The 18,884-nt window shown below is 38.0% G+C and overlaps 1 protein-coding gene and 1 long non-coding RNA gene across 4 annotated transcripts; both read right to left on the bottom strand.

Annotated features, from left to right (window-relative positions):
• LOC109707676 lies at positions 1,384 to 9,309 on the bottom strand. Of its 3 annotated transcripts, none has more exons than XM_020229134.1 (5): positions 7,548 to 9,309; positions 7,302 to 7,397; positions 6,715 to 7,062; positions 3,983 to 6,612; positions 1,384 to 2,965 (listed from the first exon to the last, which is right to left on the bottom strand). In XM_020229134.1, the coding sequence occupies exons 1-5, from the start codon at positions 7,554 to 7,556 to the stop codon at positions 1,699 to 1,701; spliced, it is 4,350 nt and encodes a 1,449-aa protein (XP_020084723.1). In that variant the 5' UTR covers positions 7,557 to 9,309; the 3' UTR covers positions 1,384 to 1,698. The 3 variants fall into 3 exon arrangements, with proteins under 3 accessions (XP_020084723.1, XP_020084725.1, XP_020084724.1); XM_020229136.1 differs by having other exon boundaries at positions 7,520 to 9,308; XM_020229135.1 differs by having other exon boundaries at positions 8,857 to 9,308.
• LOC109707954 lies at positions 15,176 to 17,299 on the bottom strand. The gene is made up of 3 exons (XR_002215590.1): positions 17,099 to 17,299; positions 16,755 to 16,910; positions 15,176 to 15,480 (listed from the first exon to the last, which is right to left on the bottom strand). It is a non-coding gene; the product is annotated as an uncharacterized LOC109707954 (long non-coding RNA).

Genomic DNA, 18,884 nt, shown 5'->3' with positions numbered 1-18,884 from the left:
CCTGCATTGCCAACTTTTGCCACAAATAAGTGCAACCAAAATATTTTAGATTCTAGCAATCCTGACCAGCAATCTGCAACAGAATTTAGCAGATCACAGCAGCAATAGGAATCATAAATCCAATCTCAATATACAAATCATTAGCATCTCAAAAGTGATCAAGCCACCGAGAAGGCCTAAATCTTCAATAGCTAACAAGCAGCCCTAGCAGGACCAGTAGAAAAGAAGTCAGCTTCAATATTAAAGATGTCAACTTTTCCCCTGCAATGGAACAAATTCTGGAAAAAAAAAAAACATAATGTATGATCCGCCTGAATATTATAACAATAGAACCTTCTGTTAATCAACCTTACCATTCAAAAACCCCAACCCTTATCCCAGTCAAAAATAAAGACAAAAGAACCGGAAAAGAAAGAACCCCTCAAAAAGAAAGAAAGTTCACAATATCATCACATTATCTGCGCAAAGGTTTTAGAAAAGATTTACAGTGAAAACACACAAACAACTTATCAACTTGAGCAGAAACTCTGTTCAGAAGCTCTGCGGAGGGTACCTACCTATCTTCATCAAAGTTGTCAGATTTACGCCCAAGTTATATACTGTTTTATAATATTTACTGATATGTCATCGCCAAGCAACCATTTATTTAATATAAAGGGGTAAAAGAGTGAAGATTTCTCTAATATTTCGCCACATGAATTTTTTCTAGATCCTAAAAATACCCTTATATTAGTCTGAATCTCACCTTCACCAGATCCTTTATAGCGACAAATTTAATAAAGACTACAATGTTTTCTCCTTCAGTTCTATCTTTATCTAAAACTAAACTATTTACTGAGAACCAATTCCAATCCTGGAAGGATGTAACTGGCAAGCGAAGTGAATACATAACTTGAGACAGAATCATGAGCAGTGGCATTCCTTTGTAGGACAACAAATGCGCACTATAGTACCTCATTAACATAAAATATCTTCAGAATAATTTCATTATACTCCTGTGACAGAATATAAATATTAAATAACAGAGATAAAAAGAGTACCTTTGGCAAGATGTGGAACCTTAGGCAAGATATGGTACCTTTGGCAACTTCCAACTTGCACAGAATCAAAATTCAACAGATTAGTATTGGAATATTTTCCTGAAATGAGAAGATCTCTAGTAGTTACATTCATAGTACAAAATTAGTAAGACAAAAGACAACAAACATGCACCCGAAAGCGGACCTACCCCTTCTATAGATATGTGATCAATCTGCTAACATTGAACTCATCAATGAAAAATTCTCCAAACAAAACAAGAGATGATCTGTAAAAAGCATAATGCTAATGTCTATAAGACAAAAATGAGAACCAAATCTCTGCCAAGAGGAGAAAGACGAAATATGTCTTTAAAACATAGGCTGAAATTTCATTGATTGATCATATTTCAATTAGCCTCATCTGAAGACTACATTCCATTCAAAATTTGCCCAAATAAAGATACAAACAAAATATTGGGAACAAATATAAAAGATAAGCTGCAAGCTGGAAACAAAAATTTTCAAATTCTACTGCAAAATATAAATTTCTACAAGCGTTAGAAATGCAGAAGATTGCAAAGCTAATTTCTTTTCCCACTTTAAAAAGGTAAAAAAGATCATTGGCTCAGCATTCCTTTCACTTGAACACGAGTAGCAGATGATACAAAAGACACCGCACTTATGAGGGCCTTCTCCTTAATGTTATGTCATCATCACAGCTGGCATAATGGTTTCCACTTCTACCATATCTGAAATTCCCTCTCTCCTCCTCAGCTCTACGAGGGGAATCTCCAAGTTGGCTATCCATGGCCCTCTCGTAGCCCCTTGAACTGCCTCTTCTTTGGTTGTGAACCCTAAAACCATCTCCAACAACATCACGAAACCGCTTCATATGTCCGCCAGAATGAAGCACATCATATCGGCTTCCATGCTCCCTCCTATCATTTCCACTTTCGTCATGCCTATTTCCCTTACCAAAACCAACACATCCTTGAAACCTGCTAGAATGCATTGGCCTGCGGTAATCATCATGCTCCAGGTCTACTGGGAAATTTGTAGGGTGCAACCGGTCACTCCTCGAGAAATAACGCACTGGTGGGCTTCTGCTTGAATACCGCTTGTAATCATCCTCTCGAAGATGATCCGGTGAGCTGCCCCTTTTGTCAACCCACATCGAAGCATTGGGTAGACTATATCCTGCAATATGGTCATCAAACTTGGATAGTCCAAGTGAGGGCCTCATTCTTTCCAACTTCACATCTGGCTCAAAATTAGGTGCAGCAGTTTTTTGATCTCGTAATGCCCACAAACCAGGGGAGCGTGTTCGTGATCTTGATCTTGATCTGGTTCGAGACCGGGAGAGATGAAGAGGACCTTTATGCGGGGAGAAAATTTTCTGCCTGGAGAGTGAACGGCGGTGAACAGATAGCGAAGCCTCCATGCCCTCGTCACGAATGGCCCTGCGACATCTGCCCCTGATTATCTCTGGACCATATCGATCAGGCCGATCTCGACCAACACCAAACTGCCTATCTGGGCTCATCTCTCTTACACTTCGTAAACCTCTAGGCATGCCACCTACACCATCTCTCTCAGTAGGAGATCCCCTTCTATACACAGAAGAATGAGAAGATCTTTTGGGTGCCCGACCAGCCGTCCCTGAACCAGCAGCTTTGACTATTGTACCATCAGGTGCGACGACAAAACCATTGCTTTCTACTTTTGCAACAGCTGCTGCAGCTGCATTCCTCGAACCAAGGGTAGCAAAACTGGGTGGTGGACCATAGAAGCCAGGGGATCTGCGATGAGTGGGACGAGAACGGTTTGGAGGCAATTCATCTCCACCCCTTCCCTGAGTATGCCAAGGTAGTCGACCCCTTCCAATCGATCTAGCGGCACCCATTTCTGCTTCAGCTTTCAAACTCAAGCTGTTGCGGTCATCAGACCTAGATATGCAACACAGTAAAATGCATAACTATCAGACTATAGAGGTAACTTAAGAACTTCACATATTAAAAAGTAAGGGAGGAAATAGCTGTTTTAATACACACACACACACACACACACACACAAAAGAGCTAGGCTCCTATACTTTCGAAAGTACGGAGGCCTCCATGCTTGTAAGTTGTTTTCGATGATGGAACATCCGATTCGGCGATCGGTTCCGTTAGATATGATCTACATTACTGGAACTATCTAGAAACCAAATTTCATAATTTTGTGACTTCATTTGTCTAGTTAACAAGTAGCCTCAAAATGAGCGGTTGAAAATAAAAATCTCATAAAAAATAATGATAAAAGACTCAAATTTCGATCTTGCTATTGATGTTAAGTAGAATTTTCAATTAAAGTTTCATGTAATTTGGATTGTTCTACAACGTTGAACTTAAAAACGTGCCACATCGACCGTTAAAATAGTCACTTTGGTAAATGATGTCGAAAAATTATGAAATTTGGTTTCTAGATAGCTCCAATAGCATAGATTATGCCTAACGGTGCCGCTCGTCAAATCGGATGTCCTATCATCAAAAACAACTTATAAGCACGAAGGCATCCATACTTTCGAAAGTACTGGAGACGTACTCTATCTACAAAGTCATTGTCTCATCGATTACATCTAACTACTGAAAAATCAGAATTTCTATACATAACCCCCCAAACCCACAACAAAAAGGAACCAGAAAGTGCAGTTTCTTTAAAAGCTCTCGTCTTAAGTTGGGAATTAGCTAATTCATGGGAAGATGTTGGTTTCCTCATAAAACTAGCTTCCATTAGAAAATATTAGAAATTGTTTTCCAAAGAGACTTTTTTGTAAGCATAAGGGTGTAAGGGTGTGAAGGTGTATACGTAAGAAAGTAAATTTTTGAGAGGCAAATAGAAATCAGATTTTGACCAGGAATATAAGTTAATAGATATCATTGCAGAGGAATATATGTGAATTTATACAGATTAACTGGACTAACCTGCTTGCTCTAACATGAGATTTTTCATTGCTCTGTGGCATATCAGAGGACCTTGGCCTCTCTTTTCGCGATGACATGTCTCTCCTCGACGATGAACCCGTCTGTCTAAAGGAGTCACCAATCCCTAATGCATCCAAAGTAGTAGCCTCATTTTCGTTGATATGGTCAAGTTCCACATCCTTCAACCCATGCTTGGTACTGTGACCTGGCAACTGATCCCATCCAGACGACTTCATCCTCGAACTTGCTTGAAACTCTTTGGCACCATCACCTTCAAGGCAAACCCCATTATTCTCAGCACCTGATTCTGATACACTAAGATCCCTCTCCTGCTTTCTTGTCTCATGATTCTCCCTCAAATGACCTGTCTGAACAGTTTTACCGACTCTCTCAACACTTCCTTTTCGGAGTCCAACATCTAAAGAATTGGCTGCTGATGAACTCTTCCCTGAAACAGCTTCTAATGAATCCTTGAACCCATCGTGCACTCTGTCAGTACTTATAACTGACAAACCCCCATTTTCTTGCGGCATAGCATCAACAGGTAAAGAAACAGAAACAGGAATATCAGATGCAACTTCAAAGATATCATTGTCCCTGTTATCTGATCCGTAATCTATACGTTCAGTCTCCAACTCCTCACCATCTTCTCCCCAGTTATTAGGAAACGATTCTCTTAGCTCTCCATCTTCATACTGATATTCCTCATCACCAAGGTCAACCTTTTCCAGCCCAACAGCCTGATCCTTGTCAACTCGAGAATCATTAGAATCACGGCCACAAGTGAAATTATCACCGAATCTTTTCACATCATCTGCATTACTAGCAGCTGTTGTGCTTTCTATAGGATCCTTTGAGACAGCATTAACACAAAGTTCATTTTTGTCATAAAGTTCATTTTTGTCATAACTTTCTTTGACATCACTCCTCGTAGAGCATTTGTTATCATCCGTCTTATCATCTTCATCAACTGTTCTATGTTTGCTACCATTTACATTCCCAAAAGATAGCTCATCATGATTACTAGGTGCCTGCATAGTATCAGTTTCGCTGGATTTATCAGCACAAGCACTCTGAGTATCACACATGCCATTAGACTTTACTGGTTCACTAGAGCCAACGGCAGCTGTCACATGGGTGCCAATATTTCCATCAACAGGAGCATCAGAAGCATTCTCAGCCAGAAGACTAACAGAGGGACAAAGATCAAATTTAGCACTGAAAAGCTCAAGCTTCTCAATGTCAGAATTGCGTTGTTGAGTAAGTAGTCCTCTTTGGACATCAAACATGGTGCAATCTATGGTATTTTCATTACAAACAACTGCAACAGCTGCATTTGTGTTTTCTTCAGAAATTGGTCTATTAGTTAGCTGAGCCATGCTGTAATCGAATTCACTGGCATCACCAGAATAGCTGCAATTTAACTTCTCTCTAGATACCAGATAAGAAGGAGAAGATTCTTTCTTTAACATCAAACCCATGTTTGCTTCACCTACCATATTCTGCATTGTGCGAGTAGCTGAACAAGATTCAGTGTTAGGGCCTAGATTACCTCCAGCTGAGTCAGATTCATTTTCCCAAGTATAACAGCTATCCAGCTGATTAGGAAGAAGCTTGGCTCCTCCTGTGGAGTCTTTGGCAGCTGAAGGACATTCCAACTGGAGCTCCCCTTGGGCAGAAACCTTGACAGACTGAGGCAAAGAGCCTTCCTTTATTCTAGTATAATCTGCAAGTAAATTCTCATTGAGAACATCACCTTCATCTTTGGCCTTGTTATCAACTAAGACGAAACTTTCCTTTTGTATCCCGACCAGCCGTATTCTGCGATCAAAAGATTCTGGAGTGTCCTTAGTGTCTTCATATTTTACTGGATCTTCACAAATTCCTAACTTTTCTATCTTTTCATCCTGACAACTATTTTCATCCACAACATCAGCAGCATCTTTATGATTCCCAATGTCTTCTTCATCACTGCTATCCCATTCACCCATTGTAGTGTTAAGATCCCAGGGAAATTTAGAATCCCGAGATGAAGACTCCACCTTGCTTGGTTTCTCTGGTATTTTCTCTGTGGAACCCATGAAGTTATTTGGACTGTTTGATGCACCCAATTCACTTCTACCTGGTCCCTCAGTATGAAGCACAGAGGTAAAAGTTATCTCCTGAGGCATTTCAGATTTACAGAGTAAACCTTCAGAAATACCCAATCGCTGCTGCTTTTTTATGTCAGAAATTGAACTTGATTCTGCACTCTGCAAAATTTCCAAACCCTTTTCTTCTTTTCCAGAATGCTCAAATTCAGTATTCATGATGTCACCCACAATACCAGCTTGGCAAGCAGCATCAGCCAGTGCCACAATACCAGAAAAATCTGCAGCATCACAACACTGTTCACTTTTGTCTCTCAGACTGGTGCCCTCATTAGCAATTGTTCTGTCATGGTGATCTTTCCAATATGATACACTCTCTGCATAAGAGGCAGACTGGCTTCGTACCATCTGATCAGATTCATTTGAGTCAGAAGAATGGGGTGGAGGTGATGGCGAACGAACTAACAGTAATCTCCTTTTCTTTATGGGAACACTTCCTAAGGCCTCACCGAAGCGCCTTCCAAGAATAGTCACACCAAGCTGAAGTAAAGAAGGACAGTTATTAGTTATTCCCACTAGTTAGAAAGATTTGTACACAACAGAAAAAAGAAAAAGAAAAATAAGAAAGCGAAAAAGCAAAACCTTCTCAGATTCAGAGATTGGAAGATCGCCTGTTATATTTGATTCTTCATTGGTGGCATTTTCACTCCCCTTATAAGTTCTTGTTGCAGGCTTCCTTTTGTTCTCACAGGTAAAAGAAGTTCTAGCTCGTCTTATGGCCCTCTGCCTGCCTTTAATGACAGTTTTCCAGTTCAAGCAAGAATCTCTTGAAAGCTCCAAACTCACAGTGCTCAGCATGTTTCTTGAGAGGGTTCCTCGCCCATCAACTACTAATTTGCCATTGCAACTTTTGCAGGTCTTCGAACCTTCCTGATGGCCAGAACCTTCAAGGAGAGAGGCAGAACCTCCAGTGCAAGTGCACAATCGTATCTGAGAATCAAGATTTCAGAGTCATTTTAGACATCACCGCATGTTTAACAAGCAACAAGCCATCAATAGTATCAAAAGCAAATGCTTGCACGTAATACTAAGAATTTATTGAAACAAGAAGATTTGTTGTACACGGAGAAAATTGCACAAGAGATGGTCAGCCAGGAATTCTTGTAATAACCATGTAATACAATTGCAATCTATCATACTAGACTATGATGGAAAGAGACAAAACCAACCATTGATTCAGAATCCTCATTTTCTTTTGCAGCAGTGGTTATTGAAGACCAGAATGTATCAACTGTCTTTTGATCCAAAACAACAAAAGCTGGTCTCTGCAAAAGAACAAGGTAATGATCAGCACATCCATAGGCATCAGCATAACTTTCAATCCAACCGTGATAAGTAACTAAACAATTTGCTTATTTCTTAATTAAATTTAAGTACTATTCTTAACACTAGTGATCAAGGGGCTGATAACAGACTGCCTGCATAAGCCACTAGAGGGCCATTATCTTGAGGTAGATCATGTAAACCATCCTTTGAAGGGATTCGCGCACCACATCTTCTGGTTCAGATTCAAGTAAAAGAGCAAATCGTCAAGTAGCGCCAGAACTACAATATCTAGCACTAGTCCAAATATCAAGCACGGAACAATGTCCACAACAAAAAGTGGGAAGGGTCCTCTTGCTTGATAGGCCAGGCAATCCCCGTGAGAGAACACATAAACATCCACTCTCCATAAAAACTGAAGTCCGCCAAACTGCATCCCAAAGAGGGAAAAGATCACATGAAACCAAAATGTCGCGTTGAAGTTTCCAAGGCTTCCTCTTTACCATGTAATATCAGATCTAATAACCACTCGCCAATTTGTAAATGCTAAAATGAACCGAAATTTCCAAAGAATCCCAATCTAAGGGCCACCACAAGTTCTTTCTTCAAAAACCTGGAAGCACCAAGAAATTCTACGGATCCACAATACAAACATCCCTCCAGCTTGGAAATCAAAACTAAATCCACAGGTCAAGAAGCCTGGAGCCCGGGAAGGACAAGAAAAGGCAAAAACTCCAAATGCACAAAGAGACAGTCAAGAAACTAGAAAGCTTTCAAAGATCATTGGTGAGAGTTTCAGCATGGGTAAGAGAAGAAAAGATGTTTGGAGGATTCGCTTGATTCGTCGCAGAAGGTTGGCATGGGTGTCATGAATCACCAATCAGGAGACATCACTACACCTGCAGAAGCCTAAGTCTACACGACAAAATAGAAGCCCCTGAGAAGAAGCAAGATTGCTACTCTCCTTGGCCGTTTGAGGGGAAAATCGCAGGATCCAAGCAAGCTGTTCAATGTTGTGGACAAAGATGCGAAAAAGAAGCAGATCCAAGCCCTAAAAATCAACAACCGCTAGCTGCTTTATCCTCCGGATATAAGATCTGACAAGAGATCTAGAGTGAAAGCCCAGCTCTGAACCCTAAGTCAAGCTCAGACACAATCTTCTTCGCCTTTTCCTTAAGAAACCCACCATCTTCTTCTTGTAGATCTTCCAACCACAATGGATCTGGAGATCAAGAACCAAACCTAACATGTTTATCTAACTTCCGTAGTTTCCAACAATCAAACATCCAAATCGACGAGCTACGGCGGCCAAAGAAAAACCAAATCCGACATCGGACCCGACGAGAATCCACGGCGATCGGAGCCAAGAACCCAGCCCTTTTCCGTTGTGTATACCCCCGCAGATCGAGCGCTAAAACTACCTAAAAACATAGAGAAATCAAGAGCTAGGCTTTCAAATACCTGAGTCCGAAACAGGAAAGAGAGAGAGAGAGAGAGAGAGAGAGAGAAGAAAGATCCTCTCCTCCTCTTCCTCCTCCGCGTATGAAACCCTGATCTGTTCCTCCCTTTTTCCCTTCGTTTCCCTGTGATCAACCTATCAAATCTCCTCCTACGTTCCCTCTTCTTCTTCTTCTTTCCAGACGAGAAGATTCGTTCCTTGCGTTTAGGGTTTCGATCGGAGATGGACGAGCGATTCCTTTACATCCCACGCCCAAAATCGCGATGCTCTTCGCCCCCTTTTCCTCTTCCTCTCTCTCTCTCTTCGCTTCTCTTCTTATTCTCCCTCCGATTGCCTTTGAGAGAGACCAATTTCTTCACGCGTTCGAAGACGCGATGCGCGGAGACTTCCAGAATTTGGCGACGTCCACCGACAGGTGCCGAGGTCGCAATTCCAAGCAAAGGGATTAGAATAAGATTTCAAAAAGCTAGAATTATAATTAAACTTTTAAAATATAGATTTACCAAACACACAATTAAAGAAAATTTCACATTTCGCCTTTTAAAATCACTTTTCCTAAGCCCAAACATCCACCTATGATGGACTCACACGCACCTTGAAGAGTTACTGCCTACACCAGGTGTTCTATGACATTTAACAAATTTGTTCGTATTAAAAAATTATAAATTGGAAAAACTTCAAATATCATCCATATGGTTTCTCACTTTTTTATTTTAATATTCTATAGTTTAAAGTATATTAATTTTATACTCCGTGATTTTATTTTTCTCTTTTTATTATTCTCTTTAATAATTTTTTTTCGTTAAATCAGTAACAAAGTTAAAACTAAAATGTACTAAAGTAAATATTCGATAAATCTATATGGGATATGAAGTTTTTTGTATATAATTTAACGAAATATTTACGGTGGAGCTGACAAAAAGAAAAAAAAAAAGAAATCACGTGATATTAAATTGATACATTTTAAACTATAGAGTTCTAAAGTAAGAAAGTGCGAAACCACGTGAATGATATTTGAAGTTTAAGGTGCGTTTGGTTCGCGCTCTCTTTTTAAGATTCCTAGTAATCCAATAGGAATAAAAAAATATTACGGTGTTTGGTTAAACACATTAAATAATCTAGTTGGTAATATTGGATTTACTTGGGAATGAGATGCATTTCAAAGTATTAATCTCATTCCTTTAAGGGATGGTGGGTATTCTTATATTAATGGATTGAAGATTTGTCTAATCTCTTCCTTTCTTCTCATCCGTCGGCTAATTGGTATTATTTTTCTTTACACTTTAACCTCATTTCTCTCTAAACTTATCTTTTTTTCTCTCTAAACTAAGCTATTCTCTAAGCTCGACTCTATTTCTCTTTCTATTTCTTTAATTATACTCTCTCTTTTTAACATATATTCTCTCTCTCTTTTCTAAAAAGATGTTGAAATTTTTATAGTATTATTTAAAATTAATTAAAAAAATAAATTAATTAATTGTATATTTTTCGTAATCTTAAATAACATGACTAAATAATATGACCGTACGAACCAAATACCGAAATACTACATTCTTAGTAATAGGATGAATAGAAATAAGATTCTCGGATATCTTTCTACTTCTAGTAATCTTTTATAGTGCGAACCAAACGCACCCTTATCCACATAAATTTTAGACATTCACACTCACCTTGAAATACCAGGTGTTCTATGACATTTAACAAATTTGTTTGTATTAAAAAATTATAATTTTTAGATATTTATTTCTGGCAAATCTTAGCAGTAGAATTTAAAAAAAATTAAATTTTCTATAAATAGGTTGTTTTAAGCAATGTAGATCAAATTTAGTGAATTGGATTTCAATTTAAGGCATTAATCATCAGCAATTAGATTTGGTGTATGCTGCGTACGGATACACTGGGTGTAGATAATTTGCTTAAACCTATAGAATTGATGGGAAAGGGCAGAGCGGGCGAATTAACTGTTCACACGTGTCGTTGTCGTGCAATCTATATTTGTGGTCTACAGTCGTGTGAACGCTAGCTTTATTCCGACCCGTATTGGAAGGTTTGGCCTTTTTTTTCTTTTTCTTTTTTTTTTAAATTAAAAATTGACTAAATGATGATATTTTTGGTCTTCCAAACTAAAATTTTATATATTGATGTATTATTAATGTACAAGTAGTAGTTGATGGGGGGAATTTAAAATATAAATTTTAGGACCAAAAATATAAATTTCGCCTAAAAAATTTGATGGGGGGGAATTTAAAAGCTAGTTGTTACTTCAAAATGTGCAGTTAAAATTAGATTTGATTGTTGAACTTTATAAATAATAATGATTTACATTTGGATTTATGATTTTAATAAAAATATAAGTATTTTATCCAGACTCTAAAATGTGATATCTAAATAATCTGTACGAATTCCTTCCGGATCTTTTTCACCACAATTTGAAAACACCTTATCTCTTCTCGAGCTTTATGCTCCACCAATTTTTTTCCCTGCCCAGGTGTAAGCATTCCCTTTTCCCACATATAAATTTCCACATTTTATTATCTCTTCTTTTTTTCGAATCTGAGTGCATTATATTTTAAATCCGTCATTAAGTAATTTAAGAAGAACAAGAATTTCAAAAGAGCATGATTCAATTTTTATTACCACCTTAGACAAAGCCCTAATGTCTTTTATATTTTCGAGAGACCGGTAGCATTTTATCTGTTTCATTATTTATTTTTAGAATTAAGTTTAATTGAAAAAAAATATGAAGAAAAAAAATTTAAATTTCAACCTTATTAACCACCAAGGTTTTCGTCACTTGCGGTGGGAATGCACCATCTTAGCCCTAATGTCGAATCCAGTAATTTTTTCTTTTTGATTTTTTTAGTCAAATGTCATGAAAGATATCTTTGTCGCGAGACGAGATGCTACAATCACAAATGGTGGGTTATCACCACAATTAGCAGAACTGTCACTTTATTTTAATGGATCTCTGTCTTTTTTTTTATTATTATTTTCTTCTTTTTGGGAGCTCCTATAGCCTGTTTGTGCTCAGCAAATCCTATTTCTAGTGGACTTTACATGGACCCTCAATGCTTAATCTAGCTTATAAGCACGACTTTTACTTGGGGATTTGATTGTCATTATGAAAGCATCGAATTCTTTCGACTTTTTTGACCTGTATTATAAAGTGTTGTGTAGAGTGGCTTATTCCTCTTCCCCTCGAATATTTTTATTTTTGACTCTCACCTTCCTACTGTAAATATTTGGATCCTAACATAATTTTTTTTTAATTTTTTTTTTTTGAGAAAAAGATAGCACGCTACCCGCTTCATTCATTTAGCAGATGAATTTAGCTATATAGGTTGAGGCAACGTGGCCTCGGAGAACATTCAAAACAATCAAAACAAAAAAGACAAATAGAAACAAAAAGGAAAAACTGTAGAAAATAATAATAATAATAATAATAATAATAATCTACTCCTCACTCAGATCCAAGTCACGAAGAGTAGGAATTGGACGTGAGTGGGAATTGGGCTAAGTGTTGCAACTCTTCGTGACTTGGATCCTAACAAAATATTTAGCTATTCATACGGTCAGTATTATTTATACATTTATCAAAGAAGGTTGGAAATTGAGATTTAAATGTTTAATTACCATTCTCGAGGAATAAGTTATCTCAAAACGGAAATTCTTTAGATGTGAACGACTTGTTACGGTGTTCGACATTCCTGCGAACGAATTGTGAGTAGATCTATGAAACTTCCATTTGGAGGATACCTATGATTTCCCTGTAGCTAATAGGAAAGCGTAATCTGCAATTTTAACAGTGGTAGGCATGAATGGCTCTTGTAGACATAAATATGCATTTCTTTTATTATATTAGTTTATGTTAAATGTTAAATTCTAATATCTATTTGCACGCCGAAATAGTCACTCAAAACATTCATATATATTAGTTCATGATGAGAAGATCTGTAGTTCACTTAATCTTTATTACTTGTTCTTGTCAATCACAGGTTCGTAAGTTGCATCGTGTTAAATAATGAAATGAATAGAAAATCAACTGAAGTAAAAATGCCCTGCGTCAAATTCGACCTTAGTGGTGGAAAGGAGTATGAAATGCGCCTTTTGTTGACTTTAGCATTAAAGATGCCTTGATCATCCATTTTGTCCAACAAAGTATTGTATATATAATATGATCAACTCCAGTATCAACTCCAGTATCAAAGCATTCCTTTTAAGTTCACACTATTAAAAAACCAACCAATCATGTTCGTCACTATCATGTCAGCATTCATAAAAGAAAACCACATTTGAAACTGCAACCACAAATTCTAAGTCCTAACTGTTTATAATGGACTAAAATTGTTCTTCCAATCATTAAGCTCAAATCCGGAACAAAGCTCTCAACAAACAAAAAGGGAATTGTATCTTTCCAATTAAACTACTTCGGGTCAATTTTTTGTCTTCTTTCTCTCAAGATAACCCTTAACTTAGTCAGAGTTGCAATTCATATGTGCACTATGGTTTTTGTTGAACAGAAGATGAAAAGTTTCAATTTGATCCATTTTTAGATCCTTTCTAGGAAACTATCCAATTTATGTGATGCATCCTTGTCCTACCCAATATGAACTTCTATTAAGAAAACAAAATATTTCTACACAACAAATGTGATTTATATATGGCAAATACAAATGCACTCTATCAACAAACGTTTACGATCTTTACTTCAAAGAATGATGGGTCCGCGATATAGGTCACTGTCCAATGATGATCCTTTGCACTGTACTGTATTGACATATGACGATATTGCAGAAAAGAAGCATGAAACTAACGGCACATATTGAACTATTAAAGAAACCTGATATTTCTTGCTTAGTTGCTATATTTTCTTATATTGTTTTTCATCTCACAATTTGTAATGTATTTCAATTTATTGCCGAACATGCAATACATAATGAAATTTCTGAGGTATTTTAGCAAGGTAACTGTATTAAATAAATATTGTTCTTATATTTGAATGGTACATCAGGGATTCCATTACCATTTAAGAGTTCACAATTAGGAATTGCTGCTTTGTAATCTTGAAATTATCAATTGGCATCAACAGGCTGCAGCAAGTGCCCAGTGTATGTACTACAGTTCTGTTTTTGGTCCTTCGAAACTAGCATTATAACATTTTATTCAATAAGCAACTGCAAATGGTGAAAATAAAGCTTTGGTTGAAACTGCTTATTTGAGTTAGGAAGGCACCATAGGACTCTCTTTCTGATGCTTAATTAATTAATTAATTAATACATTATGATGAGACATTCACGACCTGTAGTAGAGGCTAGAATTAGTTAGACAATCTTATGTAATGGATCACGCTTGCTTGCGAGTTATGTTGCTTGTTGTGGATTAGGATGGTTTTTGAGATGATTAATTAGATAAACAATCCTAATTTACCTTGAAAGAAGATACAAGGATATCCATATAATTTGGTTTGTTCTGTTTTCAGGTATCATACTGAGATTAGAGAGCATTGTCTCACCATGCAATCTAACTCAACAGAGACTCTTCCAGGAAAATCTAGGGTTCCAGAATATCAAAATACTCGGTATAGTGTTTGAAGAGTGAGTAATCTGGTCAAAGTACCAAAGAATGGATCTAATATTTATTGTAGTTTTTCATTGATAGTTGTATCCATCACGCATTAGAAATTCGTCTATCGTACGATGCTCAAGTGTACTTCTAATGAATTCCAGTTGATACTTCAACGAATGGATCAGTTTCTTTCTACACTATCCTTCGGTAGCAGAATTTAAATGTGTTTGTATATTGTTTTTGAGCTATGAGAAGCGTATAACAAAAGGTAAGAGTGTGAGAGATATTATAGACATGCACGCATACTGCATGCATATATGAATATGAAATATGTATTCATGCACATACCACACTAAACTTTTCTCTAATAATTACTTTCGAAGTAGAATCATTAAGCTCTAAAGTAGAGCTTTCTTTTTTTGGTTTCAAAATTGTATTTTTTAACTTTTTGCTGCAATAGAAACTTCAAACTATTCCAATTGCTGATTATTTCATTACACAGGTAATTGCAGGCCAAAGTAGAGATAGAATAACTGTCACGCCCCGAGACTGCTACCCATTTGGTTCGGTTCGGGCGCGTCGAACAGACGCCGGATGGACAGCACCTCCCCTGTCCGCCCAAGGCTCAACAACAAGATCAGGTACAAAAGTTGCCCAAAATAAACTCAATTAACATACATGATTCAACAAGCACCACAAGTGCTATACCAACAAGAGCAACGATCACAAGTAACATACAAGTGAAATAAAGAGAGATACATCTAACTATTACATCACATTCAACATTGATTTGATTTATATTTCCATCTCCCAAAAATGAATACATAATCCTCTCACAACCATAATACTAGCTATCCAAAATACATCATGTCTATAAATATGCACACGAGGGTGCTCTAGTACAAATAGGAAACTCTACTAGCTAGCTAGGGTGCTACGCCATTACCGCGATCCTCCCCCGAAACGCTCGCACACGGCCCTGCAACAAAGTGGGGTGAGAACTATATAAATATAGTTCTCAGTGGGTTTGGCCGCCGACTCCGCCGATCTTCCCACTAGGTCTAAGCAGACACAGATAGATAGATAAATATGTATAGAAATGAAATTGCGTCTATACTATACTATGCCATCAAATGCAAGCAATGCATGGAATATCATCTAGCAACAAGCCTACTATCATGCTAGTATGCTTCAACAATGTAATGAATACGAATACAACATAGTTATGCAATTCACTATCATATACTATGTTTAACCATGGGATGAATAGAAATCCACTTATGCTATTCATGTCATTACCCCATCCACTAGGCTACCCCGCCTAAGATCTCAAATCTCATAGGTACTCACACTACAAGTTTAGTAGGTGAAGAGGTGAAGAGCTAACCCGCTCTTCGCCCCTACTAATATCGTAAATCTCACGAGTGAGGAGCTACCCCGCTCTTATCTCGCCTGTCTCACATCTCAAAGCCATAGGTGAAGAGCTACCCCGCTCTAATCTCATAGGTAATGAGCTACCCCGCTTAATTCTTATAAGTAATGAGCTATCCCGCTCAATCCTCATATGGGAAGGGCTACCCCGCCATTCGCCCCAACTCACTTTCCAGTTCAATAGGTGAGGAGCTACCCCACTCGTATCCCACCCGGTGAGTTACCCCGCTCGTGAGCTACCCAGCTCGTGTGACAACTCCGGAGTGCACTGCTCGTGTGGAGCGACCACCACAAGCTCAAAACAGACTTGTGAGTATGATCCAATCCTCGCCAACTGAGAATACCCCGTCAACTAGGTTAACAAACACTCGAAAATCCACCTATCCCTAGGTCCATGTCAAGTGTCTCAACCACACTAATCAACTCACACTATGGAATTGAACTATCCCTATGTTTGATGCCATAGTGTCTCAATTACACTAATTCTCATGCAATATGCCACGATTAGGAAAACTCACCTATTCCCTATGCTCAATGCCACAAGTATTTCTATTACACTAAGTTTCAATGCCACTCATCATGTTGTTAACATTGTTTACATGCCACTCGTCCAAGTCATAGTGTTTTCTATACACTAGTTCGCATGTCACTAGTTTTCATCATCAAGTCCGAGTTCACCGTTTTCTTATCACTATAGGATCTCATGTCACAAATCCTAATCCTCATGCATTCTAGATTTAAGTGTCAAGTCCATAATGCTACACAACTAGACATGCATGCAAGGAAATAGAAATGCAACTATACATACATCCTATAATGCATAAGAACAATATGTGCAATATGACCAAAAATCTAACTCGGATATAGAAGGAAGCCCAGTTGCTTCGGGATGCACACCCCCCACCTTTTAATGCTACCAGAGACTAGGGTTCCGATTTCGTGATTTTTGGAAACTTTCGCCGCGAGCTGCGGCAATTTGTACCAAAACAGGCCTTTTCTCCGATATCTTCGCGTAGCCTCGTCGTATCGCCGAACCGACTTCGCCAACGCGTCAGAATACCTATCAATTAAGTTTATACATGATCAATTTAGATCGAACCCTCACATATTACAAAATTTCATTTTTGAGGCCTAACATGCAATTACCTCCAAATAATCCAAATTAAATAGAGCAATATGCTAAGAATGCTCATTAGAGGCTACTAGAACGCTTAAGGTTAAGGATTAAGCCAAATCCCAAAAGTTTACCAAAATGTGAACGCCGAGAACGGAAGCACGCCGCTCCAACGGGCGCACGAAAGCTCGATCCGTCACTCCCAACGCGTTCGTAAGCTCGTTCTCCGCCAACGTAGTGAATTTGGGCGAAAGATCTAGAGAGATAAGAGAGTTATTTAGAGAGAGAAAGTGAGGATTTTTCTCACTACCATCATGAACGTGTGGTGTTGTGGGGGTGGTGGTGGCTGTGAAGAAGAAGAAGACTAGAAGCTTTTACTTATAGTCAACACCCCAATAGTAGCATACACTATTCACTTCAGGCAGTACGAAATCTGATATCTTTCGCCAGAGCCCTCTGAATATCCGTTTGAGCTCAAATTTGACAGTCATGTTCGGTTTTGCTTAACTTAACGAAAGAAATTTTAATCTTTCAGTTTCGACCCCGTTTGGTCATCGAAAGTTGTACCGAACTGTAATCTTTATCAGATAACTGTCGGATTTTATTTTTCACCTTCCGGGTGTCAGAATGACATGAAACTTTAAATCTAGTCTCATAAAAATAATTCTGACATACTCTCCAGTTTTCATAATTTTTCGACACTGTGCATTTTCTGCTAATTTATCAGTCCTGCTTTTCACAGAAAATTCTAAATTTTTTGTTTTCGCTCTGATTTCAGCACAGGTCATTTCCAACTTATACCTTACACCATTAAGTCCAATAAAAATAGTATCTCACACTATTTTTATTTATACTTAATTTTATATTAAATTTCGGTATACTACATTCCACCGTAACTTCATAGTTTCAGAAGTTCGGTATCTTACAATAACTCTCCGAACGAGTTGGGACTAGCTTGAGGTCGACTCGGAAATAATTCGGGCTAGAAGGTGTTCGGGTCAAAATTGAAATCAGCCAGGACAATCTAGCTGTCTTTCGCCTTGAAATTGATTCCAGCTGGCTCAAAATTATTTCGAGCTAGCTTGAATTAATTATAATTAATTTATTGTTATTGATACCTGCTGTTGCTTTTAGTTAGTACTACGAATTAGTATTAAAATCAGAAAGTTGCGCTAATAAAAAAAAAAATGTATTCTAATTTGCCGCAATAGACAAATAGGAGCGAGTTGGGTACAGCTTATGTTGGACTCATTTATTCTTCAAGTTGAAAAATTGAGCTCATAATCGACTCGTTTAATAAATGAGTTGAGTTCGAGTTACTTTCGAATCGAATACGAGCCCCCCTACCACTAGATACACCACTAAATTGGGTTTGGTGATCCTAATGATAGCTACTAGGTGCAATGGACAACTAACAAAGTGGCCGACAATCATGGAGGGACTAGAGGAGGACTTTGGTTTGGTCGTGCAAAGATAGAGTGGGGTGGTTGCATTCTTGTGGTGTGTATCATGCTCTTCCATAAGATTCGTGCTCACAACCGATCGTCTTTAGTGCACGTGATAAAGGACTTGATGATTGATATTCGATCTCAAATTCGAATTCTAGTTTATTCGTATTTTCAATTAAATTTATTTATAAATAAAATAAACAAAACGAATAGTATACTATTTATTTCTCGGAAAAAAAAAAAAAAACCGTGCTCACGAATTGCAATGGACTAGATAAAAAAAGTCACTGTCTGGGCTGTACGACGGAAATAGCAGCAGCTTGGCGCGTGAACAAATGGGACGCGGTTTCTTTCAAGTGACGGCCCAATTCCCCGCCCAATTAGGAAAACGAAGACTCTCAATTTAGACAAAGATTTGGACGTGCGGAGCACGACAATGGAGAAAGCAAATATTGAATAGAGGAACCAAACC

This window comes from Ananas comosus, linkage group 3 (assembly GCF_001540865.1).
Source record: "Ananas comosus cultivar F153 linkage group 3, ASM154086v1, whole genome shotgun sequence".
NCBI classification, from domain to species: Eukaryota; Viridiplantae; Streptophyta; class Magnoliopsida; order Poales; family Bromeliaceae; genus Ananas; species Ananas comosus.
Note: the sequence above shows the minus strand (reverse complement) of the source record. Positions and strands in the feature narration are given on the sequence as shown.